This window comes from Ptychodera flava, chromosome 5 (genome assembly GCF_041260155.1).
Source record: "Ptychodera flava strain L36383 chromosome 5, AS_Pfla_20210202, whole genome shotgun sequence".
Lineage (NCBI taxonomy): Eukaryota > Metazoa > Hemichordata > Enteropneusta > Ptychoderidae > Ptychodera > Ptychodera flava.
Window position 1 is genome coordinate 22462987 of NC_091932.1, and position 26120 is coordinate 22489106.

At 37.5% G+C, this 26120-nt stretch overlaps 2 protein-coding genes across 3 annotated transcripts in view; one reads left to right on the plus strand and one right to left on the minus strand.

The window, feature by feature from the left end:
• Positions 1-8205, plus strand: part of LOC139133265 (polycystin-1-related protein-like) — a 30029-nt gene extending 21824 nt beyond the window's left edge. For both annotated transcript variants that reach the window (XM_070699787.1, XM_070699789.1), the window contains exons 12-18: positions 1335-1758; positions 2234-2343; positions 3125-3355; positions 4164-4337; positions 5089-5249; positions 5669-6323; positions 6531-8205. In XM_070699787.1, the coding sequence (XP_070555888.1) occupies positions 1335-1758; positions 2234-2343; positions 3125-3355; positions 4164-4337; positions 5089-5249; positions 5669-6323; positions 6531-6674 (1899 nt within the window). In that variant the 3' untranslated portion in view covers positions 6675-8205. The remainder of the gene's footprint in view (positions 1-1334; positions 1759-2233; positions 2344-3124; positions 3356-4163; positions 4338-5088; positions 5250-5668; positions 6324-6530) is intronic.
• Positions 8206-13818: 5613 nt separating this feature from the next.
• LOC139133266 (proprotein convertase subtilisin/kexin type 9-like) lies at positions 13819-18935 on the minus strand. The gene is made up of 7 exons (XM_070699790.1): positions 18847-18935; positions 17879-17961; positions 17384-17599; positions 16601-16741; positions 16225-16347; positions 15634-15813; positions 13819-15102 (listed from the first exon to the last, which is right to left on the minus strand). The coding sequence occupies exons 2-7, from the start codon at positions 17931-17933 to the stop codon at positions 15026-15028; spliced, it is 792 nt and encodes a 263-aa protein (XP_070555891.1). The 5' UTR covers positions 17934-17961; positions 18847-18935; the 3' UTR covers positions 13819-15025.
• Between the last annotated feature and the right edge of the window lie 7185 nt (positions 18936-26120).

Sequence of the window (26120 nt, forward strand, 5' to 3'; positions counted from 1 at the left end):
CTACTGTATTGTTGGTGGCGTCATTTCTTTCTTTCTGTTGTTCAAGCAGTCTTTTCCTACTTTTATGGTCTGTCTCTCTGATAATGCGTTCTATTTCATTTTTATTATATTGTCGGTCTTGTAATTTTTCACTAATTTTTTTCACTAAATTGTGTGACTTTTAAAGTTTCTGTGTAAAATTCGTTTCGTTGTTACGTGTTCTGATGTATCGTAATGTTTCATCTTTGATCAGACCTTTGAATGTTGCTGCCGGATGGCATGAGTTTCTTTGTAAGAACTGGAAAGTATCTGTTGGTTTTGTGTGTGTCTTGATGTCGAGAATATTCTCTTTGTTGCATCGACGACCTTTGTAGATAGTCAGGTCTAAATATGTGATTTCTTCAGAGGAGCTTTCAAACGAAAATTTGAAAGTAGGATGCATTTTGTTGATGTTTGATATGAATTCATTGAGTTCGTGTTGTGTTCCGATGAAAATCAGAAAAACTGAACCTCAGCCAGGTCGGTATTTGTTGTTTGCATTTCAGTATTATTCTCATTTCTGTCTCGTGAAATGTAATATCTGCTATTTCTGGCGAACAACCCCATCGAGATTATTTCCGTATAAGAGCATCCCCATATTTGCCGGTAGAATTCATCGTTGAATTCAAATGTGTTGTTTATTAAGATTATTTCTAGCAGAGCTATCATGTATTTCGTTGGTGGTTACTTGATTATGTAATTGTTTGATGATCTTTCCTGATTTAATGCTCTGCCGACTGATTCAATTGCCTCATTCTGCGGTGTATTCGTGAACATGGAAATATACATCCAGTGTTACTAGTCAAGTGAAGCATTGGCCGGAACTTTGACTGTCTCAATTTTCCGTATAAGAGTCTGATCTTAACATGAAATAGACACCGACATCAGACGGGGCGAGGCCAACAATATTCTTTCCTAGTAAATTTCTTCGCCAAAGGCGTCTCGATGGTTGACAGAACACAAAAAGAGCGTAGACAGCAGCTGCACGATGTGTTTGTCCGCCATTGCAAGCAAGCGATTGTTCTCTAGCCCAGATATCGCTGAGGGCGCTTGACCCGAACTAAATCATACCTTGTGTATGACGTGTAAACGTGAGATCGCTTAGATCGCTGATAAGGAATATTTACAGAATGACTAATCAGATTCCCTCTGGTTTAAAAAAATACACGTGTAAACCCACCTTATGTATGTTCCTCTGTGACAGAATCAACAACTGATACTTATAATGAGGAAGGGAATACTGTAAACCTTTGTCAAAATATAATATAACTAAATACTGTAAATATAGCTTTGTTTCCACCTTCTTTCCGTCTTAGTTCATCGGGTCAATGGTAAATCCATACCAATGCGACTCACCAAAACAACTGAGAAGCTCGCCTGTTGTTGCTCTCGAGGTATTCGATGAGAAAGGCCGCCCTGCAAAGACCAGTGCCGAGTACACCATTTTCGTTGCCAGAGACAAGAGGCTGCCCCGCCAGAGAAAAGAAATGGAAGTATGGCCGGGTGAGAGATTCGAAGTGTCGGTTTCCATCACCGATCCGTTTCAAATTCTTGAGATGACTATTTCCTCCGAAGTGTCTGGTTCCCAGTATAACATTTGGCAGCGAGCCAGTAATGGTCAAGACAAAGATAATTTCGACAACTTCGCCAATATTTCAAGTGGATCAACCAAAAGTCTATTCATTGAGGCAACAACAGATGTCATGACAATGCAAAGTCAAAGCCTGGTGATAGACATAGGTAACAATTCCCATTGTGTACATAGATACATATACATATAAATACATGATACATAGGTAGACAGATAGATAGATAGATAGATAGATAGATAGCTAGATAGATAGATAGATAGATACATACATACATACATACATACATACATACATACATACATACATACATACATACATACATACATACATACATACATACATACATACATACATACATACATACATACATACATACATACATACACACACACACATACATACATACATACATACATACATACATACATACATACATACATACATACATACATACATACATACATACATACATACATACATACATACATACATACATACATACATACGGTATACATAAAAAGGGAAATTTCCATACGTTTGCATGTGATAATTTGAAGGCCATATGTCCATCCAGCCAAATAATGATTGAAACTAATCGATTGCTCGACTTGTTTGTATTGTAGTCGGCAAGGACAACGTAGTCGCCCCTCATCATGTCATTCTATCTGCGTCATACTACTCATGCATTTATTGGAGTGAAACAAACAAGAAGTGGCAGAGTGATGGATGTTGGGTAAGGAATTCTTTTTTCTGCTGTTATACGTTGAAAAACATATTGAGGGCATAAAAATTCTTACAACAAGCAAGTGATGAAAGAGGTAAATAAGCTTGAACAAAAGCATTTAAAGAGAAGTTTGTCTTGTTGAGATCGACCGTTTAAGAGCTTATGTCCGCTAGATTCCTTGTTAGAATTAGAAGCAAACTCACAATCAAGCTTTGTCGACGTATTCGTAGATATAACAGGAATACCAAGATGCGAGTGGCAGGATGAAACTGTGTGCCATTCATGGAACGTTTGTATTTTGTTGAAAAATACGCACATTTGTTTGACATTGGCAACCTATTGGTAATATATAATGTAATAATAATGTCATGATAGCTTTTGATTTTTATCGAATGTGACAGAGAACTAAATCAACACGATATACGAACATCGCGTTTTCCTCTGAAGAGCAAACAATATTTGCATCAGTGACCCGCTATGCTTACATGTATGTAAACACGTTGCTGAATTCACAAAAAATTCAGACTCAGATTATATTTAAAAATATAACACTTCCACCTCTGAATTCAGGATTGGGATTAAAGGTACTTAGTCATAGCTTGGGCACGGGTATGATCAAGGCCCTTCTTACGTGTGTTTATCAAATGTCTGGATGGCGTAACCTCTTTCCCTTCGAAATGGCATTGCATGAAGAAAACTCAATGAAAACTATAGCCCATGATTGTAACTTAGAGAGAGAGTAGTGCTCGTCAATATTCAAAAAGTTTAAAAGCTATTTTCCACTCCACAGCCGGATTTGTTGGCATCAACTGATGAATACATGGTTTGCCGATGTAATCACCTGACGTCATTCACAGCGGCTGACTTCGTAGTCCCCGTGAACAAGATCAACTTCAGCCGCGTGTTCCAAATTGATATCGGAGACAACAGCCTCGTACTGGCCACTATCCTGTCGCTGTTCGTCCTGTACCTTATCCTTGCCGTCTATTTGAGAAGAAAAGACAAACAAGACATGAAAAAGGTAGGCATGCCACCACACATTGTCGTGTTTGTACATCTAGTAATTAAAAATAAAAGCACCACAAGGATAAGATAGTCAATACTGAAGTTTCACGCACAGGCGTTCATCGGCAAAATCGGTATTTTTAACTCGAGTATATTGGTGGATGTTATATTATCGTTGGTTCGTATTTAATGCATCAAAGTAAGATATTATTTGGGGTAGCTGAAAAAAAAATTATGTTGTTATTAAACATCGGTTAAAGCCGCGTCAGTCCCCAAACCACTGTGCTTGCATTAGTGCTTGTTGATGTCAGTCTTTTGTATAAACCTTGCATCTAGTCAACCACTTTGTTTACAGATACAACTGAACAAAAACTGACCATAGCAGTGATGGTTATTTTTCAAAAAATCCTTCGGTAAAGCATATTGACAGATCCAAAATTCAGTATTTTCAAGTTAAAGAGCTCCACTGCAAATTTTTGTTGCACACAAGAGATTTTCGAGACTTCATTGTCTGAGTGTCCTTTTGACCAACTCCCCCTTCATTAGACAATCATATAGTTATGCTTTAAGTATAGGACCTGGTGATCAAATGACATTTTAATGCCAAACAATGTTTCTTTTTACCGTTGTTATAATTAATACAGATAATCTAACATGGTCCAAAATTTCATTATTTTACATCGTAACTCTTCTTTTGATTTATCCTAGCTAATAATATAACGTGATCAGATTAATATGCAGTTGGTGTGATTTAACATTTCCCATCGCAAATGTAAGAAAGAAATAGTCAAAACAAGTACAACTCAAACGATTGTACTTTTCAGTGGATAGCTGCACCTCAGGCGTTTAACTCGATCGACGAGAAATACTATTACCGCATAACAGTGTTCACTGGCCTCGGAACTGGTGCGGGCACTACAGGTGTGGTGGCACTTATTCTGTACGGTGACGGAGGGAAAAGCCGCATAATACGACTAGTTGACAAGGACAAGCGACTGGTAAGACGAAACAATTCTAACATTTATCATTTTTGTGACCCCAACCGTAGGCAAATGACACCTGTAATAGCACACTGTACTTTTCACATCACGATCAGACGAACGTCTCGATCCTTTTGATTTATCCAAATGCTTTATTCCAACTGTCCGTGCATGTTTATCAATATGTTTCCGTATGTGGCTATTCAGAAGGCATCCTGCCTCGGTTGAAACTCTTTAAAGGGACATAAGCTGTAACTTGTGGCAAGTTTTTCAGTATTCTGCTTCTGTATATCAACTACCGTATCTGACCCCAATCCGTTTGTCAAGCTGAAATTTCGAGTATTCTTTTTTTGTCAACACAGCTTGTATGTGTGTAGTGTCCATTTTTTATTGTTTAAAAATGAATTCTAGTCCGGACTTGAATACAATTTTCAACAATAACAATGTAGATTATGCTTATATAGGTTGTGTTTATGTGCTAAATACTTGGCATTAAAATACAGTTTAGGGAATCAATGCAGAAAGTGTAGGGAAACCACGAAACAAAAGCTCTGAAAAATAGCCAAAAGATACAGCTTATGGAGCTTTAACTTATCTCAGAGGTTGCTTCAAAGTATATTATTTGGAATGAATTGGAGCTGAGTAAGCAGAAACGATGACGATCACGATGATCATGATGGTGATTGCTCTTTTGTTGTTGTTTTTGTTCAGGAGAAGTAACTGTATCCGATGCTACACTTGTCACGATATTTACCTTTTGTCATTACAGACTCTGGACTCTGGTACTGTTAGAAGTTTTCTGGTGGCTGTACGAGACCCCCTGGGCCCACTCAGAAGTATGAAGGTTGAGCTTTACAGGTCAGCACGCAAGGGTTACGATAAATGGTTCCTGGAGAGAATGGAGGTGGTTGATATGCTGACAAACAAAAGGTATATACCGCCATTAACACGATTGGAACTAATTTGGGATGATTGGATTTCCATATTTTTCAAATTTCTCAAAAGTGTTAGGTGCCGTATAGCTGAATGTTGCGATATTACAAAATACTCATAAAAACACGTGTGTAACTGAAAAAGAAAGCAGATAAGGTTATATTTGAAGATTGAATCGATATTACTTTGTCATCCAATTATCGCAAATTAGTTCCAATCGTGTTCATTGGACTCATTGAGTTCAGAAAACTTTATGAAGTATAACCCAGTCACATTTTTGTAAGTAATGTTTTTCAATAGTATGTTCAAACAACGGAGCATATTACCTCACCACGATATGAGTCTCCTGATTACCTTTGGGATTGCTTATTATATATTGGGTTCAATTTCTTTTTTTTTTCGCTACTTTTTAACAGGTATGATTTCGTTTGTTACAAATGGTTCGGTGCTGATAAGGAGGGACACGAAATTACCAGGGAGCTCCTTCTTTCAGATGACTCTCAAAAAACTGGGTTTGCCCACCTGCTGTCCAGCCATATTCGAGTGCAGGTGTTTGACGAGTATCTGTGGGGTTCTGTGGTGAGTCGACAGATGCCGAGCAACTTCACCCGCGTGCAACGCCTTTCCTGCTGCGCAGCCGTGCTGTGTCTGGCGATGATTTCCAATGCGATGTTCTACGGCAAAAAGGATGAAGCGAAAGACACCAAGGGGATCGAGATTGAGACCTTCAGGCTGTCATTCGGCACGGTCTACATCGCCCTCATAAGCAGCCTCGTGACCCTGCCAGCATCCATCACCATGGTGTCGCTGTTCAAGAAGGCGAGGCCTAATGTGCGTGTCGTGCCAACCACAACTGATCTGGAGACCGAGGCAAAAGTGAGGAGAAAATACACCGTGTTGTCACGCTGCTACATCATCCTCGCCTGGTTGGTGGTGTTTTTATCCTCGTTCGCCTCGTGCTTCTTCGTTGTTCTCTACAGCTTGGAGTGGGGTGCAAGGACATCGAAGGAATGGTTGTATACTCAGATGACGTCATTTTTTCTGTCAGCTGCCATTGTGGATCCATCCAAAGTAAGCAAACAATGTATTTGCTATCATACATATATTACATAATCATTATACATTTCATAAATACACACCCAAAAATTCCGTATTCGTTTTAATCGATTATACGAGGGGTATCATATATCTGGTGACGTTGTAAAAATATATTGCAATTCTACTTTTGTTTTGAAGCTTAGGTTTTCATTTGCTGATCATCTACATTTTCATTTCCAGGCCATTCTGTTTGCGATCATATTCTCCTTGCTGTTCAAAGTGCGAAGAAAACCGTTCGAGTTTGAGTCTGATGACATTTACAGAAGAGGCCAATCACCGGGCGGGAAAAGCGAGCAGTACAACCCCGTAGAAGTTGCATATTGATTCGTGACTGACAGTACAAGGATCACGACCTGGCACAATTTATCGATGGAGTAAAATTATTGCAGAGCTGTTCTTGGGACAATATATTCGAAGTAACTTTAAAACATCACACCCAAAGAAGCGCTAGCTCATGGCAAACTGGACTGCAATCTCTGCTGATGTGTAGCTGGCTCGGAAAGTTACATCTGATTGGTCTATTGTCACCTTTCAGAGCAACTTAGGGAGTCTGTTTGTATAATTCAATTATAACGGTAAGATTCAGCCAACCAATGGGATAACAGCTTCCGAGATGCTGCACATTATCACTGCAATTTAACATTGTCGTCAAGAGTCCTTTAGGTTTGCATTCATCATGATAGGTACCCCCAAGGAAGCTCTGATTAATACCATAATAAAGAAAACATCTATTATTATTATTATTATTATTATTATTATTATTATTATTATTGTTGTTGTTGTTGTTGTTGTTGTTATCTAATAACATCGATATATTAAAATTAAGTAGTTTAATATCATTATCTCATTAATCACCTTTTGTGTGGAGTGTTACTATTTACCGACTTGAAAAACATACATTAAAAGTATTATATTTACATTTGATAAATTACCATTAGACAGAGTTATGAGTAAATAATTGATATTGTGTGTCATTAATACGCTTTTGTGTGGAGTGTTAATATTTACAGAATTGAAAACCAATCATTTATCGTTTTTTTTTAGTTTGATGGTCTTGAAGATACACGTATGTGTAGAGGTTTCACGGAGATTGCATATTATCAGCCGGGTTTACAATTCTTGATAGAGAAAAAATTGGCGTACAGAACATCGTAGCATGAAAGTATATGTTAGGGATGCAGAAACTGGCATGAATTCGTCATGCGATTATATATTTCAGAACGGTCGACATTCTTCTTTGCTATATAATACTATTACTTTTAGCCAAAGGAAAGTTTGAGTATTTTAATCATGTTTAATTGATCCCGTTCATCAGTCATCTAAAATTGACGTTTCATTTACTAAGCGACTTCAATAAGCTAAGAAACTTATTCCTAATCCTTCTACGCCTATAATTTACATATTTATGTGGTCGTCGTTTTAGATCATTTTGAATTTCACCATTTGGAGTGTACGTTACTTTTAACGGGTTGTTTAAAATAGATTAACGTTTTAACATATTTTCGATGTCAAGTCCATATGTCTCTTATTTTAAATTTAATGTTAAATCCATACGTTTTTGTCTACTGAATAACTGGCAACGTACGCATGTTTGTGAAACGACACGCCTATAAGTTGTACAGGAACAATTGCTGAGCTCTCGATAAATCCTTGAAATAGATCATCATTTGTTCCTTTTTCAGATTGTGTTTGACCAACAACTGATACGAATATTTTTATGTTACAAGGTTATCGTTGTATTTATTTCTGGCGAGAGCTTGCGACTGAAAGTCGGAAAAGTAAGATTCGGTACGTCAATCATGATTTGTGGTGATAATTCAAATATTTGAAATAAAGTTCTAAAATTTCACGTGCACGTATAGAAATGGTGTCTTAGCTTTTGAATGTCTTTTCTCCAAAACCATCCCACATTCAATGTTTCTGCTAAAAATGAATAGGTAATGAATATGACATGCAGTGGCCAGAAACTATAAGTTCACGACGTGATCGGACTATAACTTGCAATTTCGGAGTTTTCCCGAGTTCTGCTGTCTAAGCTGTGTTTTCGATACACATATTTGAACGCTGTAACGTCTTCTGGACGAACTGTAATACTTCTATCCTGCAGAAGACAGAAACAAATAATGTCAACGTGAACATTCCGACGACCTTCTATTGACAATTTCGCCAAGCTGTAGGATGCCGGAATACCGTAATAAGGCTGTTACAAGTCAAGGGTGTACCTGATGGCATAGTTCTATATCCTTTATTTAACCAATCAATTATTCATGTCTGCCCGTGAGTGTTTCCTTTCTCCCAGGGAGCAATTACTTTCGAAAGGGAAATCAACATCACAATTAATATTTGCATATGAAAGAGACCAATCAATCGCACTTCAGGAGATGTTAATATTACCAGTTAAATTATTCACGATGCATAATTTAGTATGAATTAAATGCATTATGATTGACATTAAAGAAATTAAACCGTGACTTTATCGATCTACACAGTTCTTAATTAATTAGGGGGAAAGCTATCACTCTACTGTTGACGACTCGGAGGTAAATCTATCCGATGTCGTCTGTATTCTCCACCGCGGTGGAAATTTCTGAGACATATATTTTATTTTATTTATTTTATTTTTTCCTTTTTATTTTATTACTCATCCAAAAGGCGAACTTAATTACAGGATGAGATACCAATAGCCAATTACCCAATAGACTAATGCCCCACGGTGCCTCCTAGCATTACTTGTGTAGTATAAAAGCGTATGCTCTTAAAACTTTCTAAAAACTGTCTGAAGTGCGTAGATTTCATCGGTTCAACCAAGTTTCCTGTGAAGAAATTGAAACCGCAATTGTTAACAACGGGTTTTGGCCAGATCATGGTGGAAATCGGCTGCATGGACGAACTGGAGTGCTGGAGATCGATGAGAAGATCAAATGTCACCCTCAACGGAAAATTTTGCGACAGTGAAGGCCTGACCGTTATCTTTCACTCACGGTTTCATCGAAGGAAAATAATGTTAAGTAGTAACGGTGGCCTATTGATCACCTAGACCATCCACCTTTTGAAGATGCAAATGTTCATTTTTAAAGAAGAGCACTATCTGTGGCAGTACATCTCAGTGCTACCACGTGATCATTTACGAAGTGAGCACATCACGTGACCGTTAGTCCCCTTTTTTCTGAAACACTTTTTCAATTGTTATGTATGATTAAAGGGTGAAATACTATCATTGAGAGTGAGGTAGTTGTTTCATTTGACACATTAACGCCATCTGTGTGTGTATGTGTGTGTGTGTGTGCATGCACTGTTATTGTTGATGAGTGCAACTTTAAAATAATTCTCAAAATTGCGACTAGGACTCACGGAGTAATGACACATCAATGGAGGGGGCACTAGATCAAAATATTGCAGTTGATGTATCGAATGGAACTTACACGTGTGTTAATTATTTATTGACTATGGAATGGTATTCAAAGGCGTTCACGGTACTTGTCAATCATTAGCATGCATAATGTTGATGGTGAGTTGTGCGTGTTTGATTGGCTGTTCGGAACTGTAATCACGCCCTCTACGTTTTTAGATTGGGTAGTAAGATTGGACTCGAAACTATTCATCAGCATATTGCACGCAGATGTCTCCATAGTTACACATGTAATGTAAGTGTGGTATACCTTCATAGCAGGCGTCGCATGGCAACTTGAGTACCATTGCCAGGGCAACCGTAAATTTACACCTTGTCTGCGATCTTCGTGCAAAACGTAAAACGAGTTCACACCAAACGTGTACGTGCTTCACTCTCTCTGAACCCAATGTCAGGTACTGCTACACTTTTCATGACATTCTTCTACAAATGTGACTTGGACGGGAAATTCGGTTTCAAGACGTAGTCAAGTTGAAACTACAGTTCGATCTTATGACAAACATTTCTACTCAAAGATTGGGTGGTTTGAGTTTTAACAACGACTTACACTGCATGCGCTTTAACATGGAACATTTTTATTATATATGTAACTGTTTGTCTTTCACAAGAAGTCACGCCAGATGAACAGACCGCTGTAGTATTGTGTCAAAAGAAGACACTTATTCGCAAGACACGCGGCAAGTATATGAGGTCGCTGATAGACATGCATGTGCCCTTGGTACTACTTGCGGGGCGATTATTTCAGTCTGCACTGACAGTTGGTTTCACTTCTCTAACCTACTTTTGTCCCCATTCTGCAGTTGATGTATTTTTGTTGTTTTCAGTTTTTCGTTGTTGACATTTCTTTCCAGTTGTCTGTTAGTTCAAAATCCGTTACTGATTGGTTTATTTTTTGTCGACAGATTTGTTGTCTTTTTATCTTCGTGATCACGCCTCCGAGCAGGTTGTGGTGGCCCCCTTGCTGTATCGCGGAAATCGGTGAATCCAATTACTCAAAGTCCAAATACAGCCTGGGTGGACACCGTGGTGACCATTAGACGTTTTGAGGCATCGGTTGAGAATCTTCCGCTTGCTTTTTGATTAATGATAACCGGCGTGAGGCGAACACTTTAATTCCTATTATCGATTTGTCCGTCCTCAGTGGACGGCTTATTCTTCGTTGTGCAAGTATCGTCATTTTTTTATTTCACTTATTGTCTTCATTTTGTGGATCCTCAAACCTTCGCCCACACTAACACTGTGGAATGCATGTGGATACATACCAAGCGAAGGATGGGGTTCACATTGTCAGATTAATTGAAAATTATCTTTATAAGATCGTATGGCGAAAGCTATAGCATGAAAACCTTTGAAAGTAAAACCTAAAAGACAATTTCGATGATGAACAATTTTGGTCACAGCGTATGTAAAGTTTCTTATCTTTACATACGCTGTGAGGATGGATGTGAAAGAGGTGACAAGCCAGGAGATACGATCAGCCAAATAGCACGAGCTATACCCTCGGTGAGGTATCAGCGATGCAAACAGGTTGGGGTTAACCCTCTGGGACCTCAAAAAATCAAGATATTCATACTTTTGATTGTATCTTTGATATTTCAAATAAAGAACTGGATTCTTCTATCGATGGTCCCCTCTCTCGTTACTCTATACTTCAATTAAAACCCTTCAAGTTGACTTAGTACGAAACAACAGGACATAGTGACGATGCCGGTTCTGCATCTGTGACGGTCAAAATGATTGCGGGGTAAGAAATACTATAATTACCGTATTGAATGCAGAAATTACAACAGAAAATATATTATTTTCACACTCCGAAGGGTTTATTTGTATTGCCAAAAGTCCCTTATTCCTTTCATGTACGTTCAAACTATGTCGGTGGAACTAAATGCGTATAGCTGTCACAACCTTTGATTTTTGCCAGGTACAATTCTATCTGTAACCGTGTGAATCTTAGAAATTTGCGTTCACATCCATCCGCAGCTTCTATTCTACTTAAGCCGTAAGCGAGAAAAGTCCCCTTTAGCCCTTAGCACAGTAGATTACCCAGCAGTTTGAGAATTATATGCGCCCTCTGGCGTATGAAATAAATGGAAAAGGATTCTGGAAGACTAATCATTCCAGCAACGTCACAAATTAAAGCAACAACATCTATATGCTTTGGCAGCGTGGCTAATTGCCGCCAGGAATTTGATATTTTATAGTTTCGTGCAGATAATGTTCACATTTAAGATTAGTGTATATACCAATTACCGATATAAATTGCGTCACTTCTCTTTGTCCATAAAATTACACTACGAAAGCCTTCTGCAGCAACTACATGGACAAGCCGTACATTCAAAAGCTAGTTTATCTAAAGGAGTCAGTGTGTTAACGAACATTAGTGACTGCTGTGGTGCTCTAGCCAAGAACATGGGGTAGCTGGTCTTTGGTATGGTTTTGGATGTTTAATTGCGGCCGACGACAATGGCATACCGTTGTGTTGAGTTACGTGTAGTGGAACTGGCATCAACACCCGTGTAAAGCAGTCCATGCCGTCCCACAACGACGACATTCTCCTGCGAAACATTCACTTGTAACAACCATGGCACAAACTCCTTCCAGTGACTTTTGTGCTGACCCCTGCTGAATCACTTAACTAATTCTAAGTTTAAAGATGTCGCATTTCGTCCTATGGTATGAAAACATTCCTCCAATTTCAGATATTCTTTAGAATAGTTAAATTTAATCCAACAATGAGTCTATTTTTTTATATGTTCGCTATTGTATCGTTGTAAAATGTGGTACACGGTGTAATATTGAATATTTGACCTTGCACTTTTTAGCTGCAATATGATTGGCAAAATCAACTTTAGTTGAAAAGTTGTCCAGAAATCAGATACTATAGTATTGGCTTCTAGCTGCAGATTCAATAAAGCGTTTTTATTGTGATCAAAGTATCCACAAAGAAAGGATGGCCTTCATTCTATTTGCCATAGCCATGTTTACACATGGGGAATACATTCCGACAGCCCCTCTGCTCGGCTTGACTGCAGAGGGCGCATCGGATCCACATTTGTAGCACATCCGAGGTAATATGAGACTATTTGCCCTCAGTTCCCAAACGAGGGGAATGAGGTACTCCTTAATGGGAGCTATAAAATTATGTGCCACCAGAATGGGTCTCACTTGGTATTGCTGTCCTTGAGTGTGTCATAACTTATGATTTCGGAATTGTAACGAGTCAGACTGGGCTTGTTTTCTTTATAGAGAGCAGTAGCTGTAACTATTTATAAATATCAATTGCCATTCTTCTATTGTTTAGTGAGAAACTGGTGTTAAAATATGAATCATATGTGAACCGGAACTACTTACAAGCATACGCACCGGAATGTCCATACATGTAAAACAGCTGATCAAACAGAACTAATATGGTACTCAAAAACAAAATACTTATAGCGAAAGTTTCGTTGTTTGCTTACACATTTTAGCCATTACACTGAAGTACAAGCATATTGGCATTGCACCAAGATAGAACCGCTTTACAGCATGTTTCCTTTCGACGTGATTTGATATCCATATAGTGAATCACATTGAACATAGCCATTAATTAGCCACAAAAAATCTGAGTACATCACTGAAAATACAAGACAGACAAGTCACATGTTCCAACTATTCGAATCCCGGTACACATTGTAAGATATGCCATAAAAAGTCCAACTTTCGTGCAGGCCAGTTAACATGTTTATCTGCTATGCTATCCAGGCAAGCAAGTAGCGAAAATATAAGAGTAGACGCTGTGAATGCCTTCAACTTTGAAATATTTACTATTTATATACTTGCACGTTGCACGTTGTTGACTTTGTCAGATTTGAGTTCATTCGGTGATAATCAGGTGACAGTGTCCACTGTTTCGTAACTTACACTTGCTTGCCTTGGCGCATTAGACAATCACACGGATGACACATGTAATAAAACAGCGTACGATTATCAAAGGACATATACATGGCGCTGTGCATGCGGCGAAGGAGAACAACTTCAACAAGAAATCTTGAGAAAACCAGTTCTGTACGACCAAAACACTTTAGGTTGGTAGTATAAATCTTTATTGGCAGTGTCATACTCCTTCGTATTTAAATAAAATAATGGCGACAAGAAACCCGTGCTGAGACCAAGACACCCCTTCCCCCGCCCCCAACTCCACGGGACGGACATGTGAACTGCACCCATGCAGATTGATTTCATAGGTACTGTATAGCTGATTACGCTGCTAGGCCACTCGAACACTGTCTTGAATGCTGGAACAGCACGATTTCAGTTTGACCTGATTTTTGTCGGGCCTCATAACTTTTCATGATGAGCTGAGGGTCCCTTCACAACGGAAAAAAACCCCATCCATTTTACACCCCTGGCCTCTGATTTACTTTTACTGTCTAAACACAATTTTCATAGAAATGTCCTTTAAATTGAGGGAACGTAGGCCTACATTGACATCTCAATATTCAGATTGTTCGCCATGGAAGCGTCCCACAACCTCTCATGTAAAATGGAATAGTCCAACTGTGGCAAAATATGAATAGGTGATACGGTTCCACCTAACATCCTGTGAGTACATGAGGAGTAAGCAAGGTCGATTTATATTAATGTTGTCACAAATTTCGGAGCGTCCCTAGGGAAACTGATATCACCTAAGTATGCGTGTGTGATCAAGGGGTTAATTCACGAATTTTTTTGGGATATCGCGTCGTTTTCGAGAAATGTCTTTTTTTGGCGCATGCAAATACATTTTCGTATGTCTTGCCCAAAAATATGTTTTAAAAAATATTTTGCCTAGCCTGGCAGCACAATGCATAGAATAAACTTTAGCAATGTCAGCGTTGAAAAATGGGAATGAAATGCACTCGTTAAAAACATTACATTAACTTTTGCACTTATAGAGGTTATATTGACAAGTAGAAACCAAGGCATGTCAAAGCGATTTTAGGAGTAGAAGAATATCCTGGAACCTACAGAAATATATAAAAATCTGAATGATATATGAAAAGTTCAGGTAATGATAAGAAGCTTTAAATGTAAGAACATTAAAGATTTATACCATATTTTACACAGTTATATGACCATCTATTGGTATTATTTGCTTCTAAATGTATTTTATTTACTCTCGAAATACACACTAACTGTTATATATTTAATTGTATGTTTACTTCTCAGTTGCAATTGAACTGAATGCCAACGTTTATTAAATACAGAACGATAGGAAACGTTCGACCATTCAAATGTCGCCTGATCATTAATCTTCGCAGCAAATAGCCACAGCTTGTACCCATTTACCGTTTCCTCCATTGACAGCCACGCATTCATCAGCATCTGGGAGAAAATATAATGTAATAGCGTGAAAAACGAATAAACTTGCCACCAGGCAAAAAAATTTAATAAACAAGTAAGCGTTCACAGATACAATCTATATGCAAATATTTCGGGGACTGATTCTCGCCTGGAATAGGTTTGACTACCAGTAAAGTGTACGATCACGTGATAACCCTTCTCGACGATTCGATTCTAAGTGTAGGTATATTTCTCTCTATTCGAAAGTCGAAGTAGTATCCCGTGCGACAAGAACATCGGCATTAAAAGACATTAAAATAAACATATTTTAATCAGTAGCATTCTTGAAAACAGGTTTTCCGCATTTGACATGCTTATCATCTCTTTGACAATTTGTAATATTTGCGATTTGTAATGTTATACGATGCGTTTATACCACATCAAGAAAAGTGATGCCTACCAGCTTATTGAAAGTGTGTTATTTCTTCGTCTTTTTTGGTACTGTAAGGTGCTGACATTTTCATGCAGGTGCAGATGTAGAAATTCTGCCCTGCAAAGTAAATCTGTACTCACCTGTGATGTAAGCGCCGTCATTGTTTTTGTACCAGGTATAAGAATTACATCCTGTCAAAACCCAACCGTCATCACACGATACTTTGGCCGTGTCGCCCTGACTACCACCACTCTGCGCACTCCACTTGGCTTTGCAGTTCAAGCTTGAGTGTGAACAATACACGGCTGTTGCCCAAACGCCTGAAATACCAGGAAGAAATATAAAAACAATAAGGAACAGGTAAACACCCCTGCAGAGTAATTATTGGTTTCTTTGACGGATTATAATGTGCTTAAATAATCTTTAATTTTACAATACTTTTATTACACCAAATTATATTTCTCCAAAACACAGGAGAGCCAGCTGTGTCTACTCTTTGAATTTCTGATCATGAATATAGTGGGCCATACTTTAATGACATGAAATTTAGTGAACAGTTGCATTCTGTAGGGAACAAGGTTTCGCTACAAGAGAAAAATTAGGACTGCTCGCTGACAAATGAAGACGGACTACACGTAGTAGTCCCAATATTTTACTGTTATTTTTGTACGTTTTGTAGTTATATTCACATCATAGTAATAACACACAGAAACAATACAAAAAATAGTAACCTTTTCCGCCTGATCCATTCACTGCCACACATTTATTGCCTTTTATATCTGTCAGTTGTTCTTCCTTAGTAGAATCTGGGTATGCGCCGTCAATGTTTTTCCAGTATGTGTTTACAGCACAACCTAATCGAAAAATAAATTAGTTTGAATCGGAAATTTTATCGGAAACCATACATAGCTTTTCCTTCGAACGCGTAATTTTAAAACAAAGTATTAAAAACGCTGTTTCTAAATCTATTCTATGTGGGAGGTACTCGATAAAGGGGTTCGTTTAATGTCTGTGTAAACGACTTCAATTATACGTGGGTTCTGGGGAATTAAACCAGTATAATCGGACATGAAGTTTTTGTAAGACTATACATGGATGACCACCAACCTGTCAAGAAAGTTGGTTTATCCTCCCGGAAATCGTATGTCACCCAACTTTGATCATCGTCATCAGATCCAGATTGCGAGCTTCCTGCATAGCCACACTTCAAATTATTTTGTGAGCAACACCTGGCGATGGCATGAACACCTATAACAGTGAAAAAAGACATAAGGTGTTCACGTGACCAAGGTTTGGCACGGCGTGTGTAAATTGTCTTATCTCCTGGAGATGACGCATCAGGGTCAGTCAAGCAGTAAAAGCCAGGTCAGGTATCAACTTTGCAAATGAGTTTGATTTCCATACAAAATACTAAATGCAAAGTAGCTCTCTAATTCCCATACGTGTGGCGTCTCGGAAGGGTACATCTGATTGGTAGATTTGTAATCATCTACAGCAAGTGAAGGAGTCTATTGAGTGTTTGAAATGAATAAATTATTTAAAAGATATTCAACCAACTATTTGGCTACAAGCTTCAAAGACGCTGCACTTTTTGATTTAATGTTTTTATAGTGAGGCTGGAAATCAGGTAATTTTGTCCAAACGTTGACACTCTTCCCCCTTGATATTTCTGTGGGAAATACTCATGATTTTTCAATTCTTTCGAAAATCATGTGAATTCGAGACTGCAGGATAACGCATCATCAAATTTACATCTGCAACATTGACTCCTTCGTTAAAACACCAGATTATGCAAAATAACTCACAGGGATTGCAAATGATTGTATCTATCCAGAGATTGCAAGATTTCTCTATCTGTAGACATATATATAGTGTTATACTCAAACGCACCGGTCCCTCCGGCACCGTTTCGTGCCACACAGGTCACTACGCCATCGTCCGATACTTCGATGAACTCTCCGTCTCGAGTCCCATGTCCCCCTGGACCAGGTTGGTAGCTAACACAACTTGTCATATGATCATCGCCTTCACAGGTTACTCTAGCCTGATCATCATCGGTTGTGCCTGACAGTTCCGATTGCCGTGTAACACACGTCAGCTTGCCACCTGCGCAAACAGATAGAATATTGCAAGGTTTACTTTCAGATTTCGCATTTATCATTGAACCAGATGTTCAAAGGCAAGTTGCCTCAGAAATTCCTACCGAACCGAATTTGCATGATACTCTACAACATCTATTTGTATCTTACAAAGTCTAGCAAAGTTTCATTTGTGAAGTCACTTTTTGAAAACCACCTGTTATGTGTATACGTGTGCATGAACGGATGTATGAATGGCCGTACGGATGGATTGATTGGGTTGGTAAATGGACATACATTTACTCACTTGTAAAGTCTGCGGTGATTCCGATTATAAGGACCAGTAATGTAAGATCCATCATCGTCTTGAATTTTTTCTCCGATTGAGATCTTGAAAGAGCAAAATTACAATAAACAGTGCAGAATTACGATTTTACAGCATATGTGATATGACATGTGAAAGCAAAATGTGGACATTTTTATGAGCTGTTGTTCGCGTAGTAGGAGTAAAGTGGTCATCTTCCCTTCGATTATTTGAGAAGCGCCAGTATTTACTGTATGAACGATATGTTCCGATCAAATATATGACGTTTTAGTAAGAAAGGTATTGTTGAGAACATATATATATATATCCTGTATTATGTATAATATTTGGACTCGTCATATCGAAGACAATATTTCGATAGCGAATATGAATAAAAGGGTAAAAGAAAAGGTGACAAATTTCATTAATATATATATTATTATATATACATTATACAGATACATTATATTTTCTTAAGCAAGGCGTAATAGACGATGCTGAAAAAGTTAGTCATCTGTTAGAGGACATCATTAATATTGTTAGCTAACTATTTCATAATTAATGAACAACAGTCTGCCTTCGATACCAAATTGTCAGAAAATTTACCTTATACTTGCCCATCAAGCGAAGCGCAATTCAAATGGTTTTGCGAAAAGTAGAGAAAAATCACTTCTTTTGGCAACAAGAATTTATTTCTTTTACTCCTTACTTCAGTCAATGCCAATCATCTTTGTGAAACTGATTGATCGTGGTTCAAAGTTCCATTTTTGTTTTTAAAAAAGTCTCGTGGGTCGATTGAATGACCGAAAAAGAGCAAATGGATTTATGAGTGAGTCTCTTTGTAAGATCTTTCAAATATTTTTTTCAGGCATCCTCAGAGGACGATTGATCGTAAAAGATTGGTACCTGTAGCACGATTACACAAAGGTTTATACACAATGAGTAAAGAGGAGAATATTGAACAAACTTACCTTAGAAATAGTATTTCAACGTAACTCTGAAGTCTAACATCTGGTAGAATTTTGCACAATGTGTATGCATATATATACTATACGATTATGGCATAAATTTACAAATAATTATAAGTCAAGTCACATGACTTGCTGTTGCTTCCGTCTGCCATGCGCTGTCTCTTGCAAAACAGGAGCATTTTCATGACTTTTCAAATGTAGAAGAAATAGTCAAAAGTGATGACACACTTTCTGATTTTGGTTTAATTCAGTGAGAACGTATATTAGGATTTATACTTAAATGTTAAAAATAATTTCCATAAAGTAAAACAGAAACCATCAAGGATTGTAGCGTATAAAGGACCCGCAGTTAGTTCCCCTTTACTAATAATTTATGAATGAGAAAACTATCCGATAATACAGGGTATGTCAATGCATATCATTTTGTGGTGTCAATTTTAGTCCCAGCTTGGATAGATACAGCCTAAAGAAACCGCTACATTCCCATAAATTTATCGCGATTTATTCAAAGTTCATCGATGGAATATTTTACGTTTGTTTTCATCATAGGTCGAACAATTTAATAATGAGTTTACTACATCGCTAAACTTGGGTAAAGAAGAACTATTTGCGCAAGAAAATTCTTTAATTTCTTGATCAGACAATACCGGAAAAGAAAACATAACGTTTCAGGACTGAAATTAGACATCAGACCTTTTTAAAGCAGTCACCCGATATCGATTCATGACAAACAATGACAACGCAAGGTGAATGCTCTCGGCCGCCTGCCACATGGATGTATAACTTGTTCCTATTGCCGTGCAACGGTAAAAAGTACGGGTCTATTTTCTGTGTGAAGGTTTATTTGATTATGATACTACATATGTCATTAAAGGGACAAAGTCGCCCATTTTTCATGATTTTTTTATACGAGATACAACTTATATTGTTTGACATGTTGAAAGATGCTGTGTGAATGGGTGACCATGCATACTCGACCCCATTTTTAGACAAATTAAATGAAACCAGCGCGGAAATGAATTAATGGTCATGACCATTAATTCATTTTCCAGATGATTTCATGTATCGTGTCTAAAACCGGGGTCGAATATATGCATGGTCACCCACCCATTCATTTAGCATCTTTCAACATGTCAAACAATATAAGTAGTACCTCGTATCAAACAAAATTCATGAAAAAATGGGCGACTTTGTCCCTTTAAAGCACAGCATTCTCAATTTTGTTGAAAACCTTTGTATTGACGTCGTTCTGGAAGACGTGAAGATGATCAGTGAAAGATTGTGGTATTTGGAGCACCATTTCATGGCGTCCACGTAAAGCGCCAAGCCCGGATACTGTCAGCAATAACCCTGTTAGAAACCGATTTATTGAAGTAGCTTGATGTTGGATAACTATTCCATGTATTCATAAAACAAAAGGATTTACCTTGGGGGGGGGGGGTATCGTTCGAAAATACCAAATATTTTTGTTTTCAAATGAAATCTAGACTAAAATTTGCTAATAATCAGTTTCATTGAACATTTCATAAATACAGGTCGTCGAAAATTGAGCACTAGGCAGAATGACATGATTTTGCATTCCTTGCACAGAACCAAAAAATGGTAAAGCAGAAAGAAACCAACAAGAAAACTTGCGTTTCTTGTCATTACGTCGACGCCCATAGCATTTTTATTACCGGTCAGTGACTCTGTTTTCAAAACAAGTGGTTAACGTTTTATGTTCATATGCTGTATTAAATTCTGGCTATTTGATTCAAAGGGAGAGGAATTATTTATAACATGCATGATCTTACCACATTCCATGTCTCGACCTTGGAGCTCCTCCACGGGCAAAGAAAAACTTAAGAGAAGTTTTTAATGCAATGCACTGTCACTGGCTTCCAAAACACATCAAGAAAATTACAATGTATGTATAATGGCACATTGCCTAGAGGTACACTGACTGTGACTTTCGGAGCTTACTTGTAATCGACGGAAACAAACCATTTGTACAGACATCGCCTCGTGCAGAAATAAAAGCTGAGGGCTTAGTAGTGGAAATTGCAATCCCAAAGCTGTTTCAAAAGTTACCTCATTTATGTCAAACAACAAATCAGTGTATGCGATATTTGAAAACCAGCACCATTTCTTTCATTACACTTATTGTAAAGGAAGCAATATTAAGCGTACATATGGGTACATTTATACTATTGTACGTTTTTAAATTTAGACAGAATAGCGAAAAGAGGCAACTCGCTCTGAATACTAAATAGTTCGCCTAGACATAAATGTTTTATGTCCAGAGACTAATTTCATGTTACACATAGCCAATGTGTTATGCTGAAAGTACTCTAGTTGGCATTATCAATGGTTAAATAAGGAGGCGAAATCCAGCCCCGCAAGTGTCGAAAAATAGCGAACGTGTTTGGATTTGTCGTTGTAAAATTTTCCAGAAGCATAGGGGCCGTGTAAAGGCGTGATCGAAGGATGCTTACACGTAGTTCCAGACCCAGTCTCGCTATCAGAAGTCTGTGAATTCGAGACTCTAACACGGTCTCACGCAATTATCGAGGCATTTTTCTCCGCACAACACTGCGTCATTTACTCTATTAATCAAGCGTTTCACTTACAAGAACCTTAATCATCTTGCAGTCTTCGTCATCTTTAATTAAAGGGCCAGTAGTCATGACTTTACTATTTTTCACTATTTTGTTTTTTTTAGTTTGGTAGAATGCGCCTCTGGGACAAATATTTTGACTCAAACTTTTACAATTCTTTTCTGATCTACCACTTGTGGGGGTACATTTTAAAGCTTTTTCCTCCGTCGACTTAACACAGGGATGGTAGCAATTTTGAATTTCAAATATCGGTAAATCTTGGGCAATTTGTTTCTCTGTACCAAAATTTGCACGGCGACCTCTGATTTTTATTCTTGATTTTGAAAGGAAATGGTTGAAAGTTTCCTTGAGGAAAGTTTTAACAAAAGTTTCAGTCATTCACTTTCAAGGCTCATACTACATTAATGTCAACCATAGCTTCTCATCCTCAAACAGTTATGGTTCATTACACACGCATAGTCATCGTAGTGGTCAGCTAAATAGTAAGTTAACATTTTTTGGATTTAGAACAAGATGTTGCAACTGACATACAAAAATAGAAGTAATGGTGAAAAACATCAAACGCTACAATTACGGGTCGTTTAAGGTAGAACACGCCTTGGGACGGACATTTAGACTCAAACGCTTCTTTTCTGATCTACCACTTGTGTGGGGCTCATTTTGAAGTCCCTGGTAAAAGAAAATCTTTTACCGCCTTTGTTTTTTGAAAATCGGACAATTTATTTTCTCCATAGAGTTAACACAAGGATTGCAGCCATTTTGAATTTCATGTATCGGTAAAGCTTGGGCAGTCTGTTTCTATAGTACCAAAATTTGCATGGTAACCCTCAAGTTTTATTATTCTTGATTTTGAAAGAGAAAAGTTGAAAGATTCCTTGAGAAAAGTTTGGGCAAAAGTTTAAGTCTTTAACTTTCGAGGCGCAAACTACCATAAGTTGAATCCCTGATCTGAAATTGTTAGATCTCTAAATCCCCGTTTTGATGTTGTGCAAATTTAAACGGTTGCGGTGCATGTGAGCGAGACTTTGGTCTTCTTGATATGTTGATGAAGGGGTGCGTTATTCCTTATTTTGTAATTACGCATACACATTATGTGTACAGTCATGTAAAACTGAATTTTGACTAACTCGTGAACATTGAATTTAATCATATAAGCATGGCTATATTTTACTTAAATGTAGAATCAAAACTTAAATTACTAGAAATGCTACGTCATTAATACTGATATTCTCCCAATTTTGCATATACTAGAACATGAACTTTTAAAGCAGTTGTTGTCTTCTAATTTGTATGTGAAAATAGCATCAACAAACTTTTATGTAACCAACATTCAAATTAGTAAGTAGTACACGACATAAGACTCAAATTCTGATTATTAATAATGTCCAATTTCTGACCGATCTTTGCAGGAATGTAAAATATAAGCATGAATTATGTACCTTCTTGTCAACTACATTTCAGAAACTTGAATTGCTCTGCGGTCCTCGAACGTTGTGTTTATTTTTGAAGGTGTAAATTGTTACCACTGAATAACGATCTCTCAATCATTTTACCAAAACCGTAGAAGACTTTTGTAAAGGAAGAAGTATGCTGACCACTTCATTTTAAACTAGCATACAGAACAACATTTTTACTATTTTTATACGTCTGGTCCTACTTCGATTCGTTGCTGTGACGATACTGTATTAGTATTTGATTTGTAAACTTAATCCCAAGATATGAACTGGCAGAGTACTACAATAAGAAGTGTTTTAGCTAAATTTGTCATCACATACAAGTCTAAATACTGTGATACAAATGTTGCGACTGATACAACAACAGGTATAATAGCTGACCTGAAGCAACGCAACGGCTGCCGATAGCCAAATTGTAATTACCATACCATATGTAATTTCACCGTATTTGTATCAATCAAAAAAGAAAAAAAATAGCGCAAACTACATGCCCATCAGTTTATTTTTAGTCACTTCCTTTTATGCTGGCTGAAGAATGATAATATTCGTTACCCTGGTGCTACAAGGACACCCATCTGTGACTTTGTGCCTCAATTTACTATGTTCTCCATGCTTCTTTCATATGCATCATTGTCTCATTTAATCAATCTGTCACTTGTTGCTGACTAAGACAGATTCGCCGCTTTATTTCCGAAGTGATGATAATAAAATCTTCATCAAAACCAAATGAATGAATGGATGAATGGATGAATGTATGAATGAATGAATGGATGAATGAATGAATGAATGAATGAATGAATGAATGAATGAATGAATGAATGAAAGAATGATTGAATGAATGAATGAATGAATGAATTAATATTTATATCTATTTATATTTATTTAATAACCTCCTTTCAGGTCAGCATATTATTACAATTACCTTATCGTTATCAAATAAATAAATAAATAAATAATTTAATAACAATTAATTAATTTATAAAAAAATAATTTATGTCATTTGTGCTGCATCAGACATTCTACTTCGTCTCGTGTCTGACACAGCACAAATGACACTTATGCTTATACGACACAGGAACAGGCAATATTGGATAATAGCCTGTAAGTATTATAGTGAATTTCAAAATAGCTTGGAATTACAGTGCTTGGGAGATTAGAAAACATTTCTGGCGGTAGACAATAACGCCAACTACATCAATTGGAATCATTCTCTTTTGATAGATTTTGCAACAATTTGACCCAATACGACGTCCACTATTCTCACTTACAGAACACGATCAGTGTAGGAAATACCAATCGTCGTACCGACCCGTACATACTGCAAAGAGAAAAAAAGCTATCGTTAGCGTTCTGTGAAGTTTCATTGCCAGGAAATGTGATAAAGGCAATTTGATTAAGAATGCCCAAACATGCAGGCAGTGTACGGGTGACTTTTTCATTGGAAGCACGGCAGCACTGACGATGGTGACTGTGGCGCAGTGGCCGTCCTATTGCGTTAAATTGTTGCAAAATTAATCGAGGGAGAACTTTTGTAATGATTGCAGGTGGCGCCATTTTCTATCGCCTGAAACATTTTTCTTATCACCTAAGCACGTTCTAATTCCAGACTATTTTGAAATTCACTGTAATAAGCAGCTTCCATATACGTGTCATACTATAACGTTACTGTAAAACAAATGCAAGCATAAAATCATACATCCATTGCAACTTTCACATTTTACCATTATCTCGGCATTGCTATTAAAGGGAAACAGTCATCTGAACTGCGCCTGTGCGAGTTTCTTGTTTACAAATTTTTGTCGTGCACGATATCTAGATGCACCTCATCATCTTAGCTGCAAGATTTAAATTATACGATGTAGATTTTGACAGACATGTTTTAACTTTTATCAATCATATTCCTACCTTTGATACAGTGTTTACACTGGTCGTATGAGTCCCATACGACCTTTTACCGTAGTTCCGACGACTGTATCACTTTAGGAGACAAGCCATTTACCAAAGGCATACTTGGCACAGCCACAGTGAGGATTACATTTTGCTCCACGGCGTATCACTGTCAGGTTTTGGAGTCTTAGCAATTTCAGAAAACAAAATAAGGGTCCAGTGTAACATGCCGCAAGGAAAAACACAATGTTCTTCTATATTATGATCATTGTAGTTATTGATGCATGGGTTTAACTGGTGAGAAAACGTCTCGAGTTTGTCCTTCATAGATACACAACCTTTCATAGACGTATAGAACCAAAGAAAGACAGCTGTAGGTCAGTGTCACGAAACCAATACCCTTTGAAATAGCTACGCAGTTCTTGAACCGCAAATTAAGAAAGACTGTTTTGTATTAACTAAAACATCACTAATTTGACGCAAAGCCGCTGTCGTTGTTGTAATGATGTTTAAAATCATGGGATGGCAAAAAGGTTTTACGTCACACGTTTAGCGCATCTCGAAGTTCTATCTTATCTAACCTGAACCATAAAAACAACAACATGTGTTGACTATCAGAATGGCTTTGTCATGTCGTGTGACACAATTATAAAAGAAAAAAAATATTTTCTTATTTACGTAAAAACTAGAAACTTGTAGTCTTGCGAATGTGAGTCATAGTTCAAAAAATGTGGAAAATTTTGTACATAGATGAATTCTACTCCGGACTGAAATTAATTTGAAAAATTTTGCAAACAATAAAACGGAACACTGCATCAATAACGATTGTATTACTATGTTTAAGACTTGGTATTTTCACAGTATCCTTGAGAAGATGCATAGCAACAAACCGTTTTTTCAGGACAAACCAAAAGCTAATGGATAAGCATGCTCATCAGATGGCATTTGTCATATAAAATACTGCTAATATGAGGCAGTTGGCACTCTAAGGCGATACCGAAGGATTCAAATTGCTTAGCAACGGTTGCTAAGGGTAATTTCCAAAATCAATCAAAATACAATTTTTCTCGGTTTTCTTCACATAATAAAGATTTACAGAACCATACGATTCCAAAAGACGCGGGTTTGTCGCGCGATTGGTCAGTGACGTCACACATATACAAATTTTCACAGATCTACTTTGAAACGTTTCAGCTCCTAAAAATTTGCACCAAATTTTCCAAAATTTCAGAATGTAACACTTGAGATATCTGTTTAAAGCCTTTAGCATTGATTAGGTTATCTGTTTAAGTGCAAACGATTTTTGAGCAGGAAAATATCTACTGCGTCATTTTGC

Bases quoted from the DNA above. Each gene is read 5' to 3' on its own strand.
- LOC139133266 (XM_070699790.1), bottom strand. From the start codon at position 17,933: ATGATGGATCTTACATTACTGGTCCTTATAATCGGAATCACCGCAGAC. The intron at 17,600-17,878 runs GTGAGTAAATGT...CTGTTTGCGCAG, and splicing joins AATCACCGCAGACTTTACAA to GTGGCAAGCTGACGTGTGTT. The intron at 16,742-17,383 runs GTGCGTTTGAGT...TCACTGTTATAG, and splicing joins AAACGGTGCCGGAGGGACCG to GTGTTCATGCCATCGCCAGG.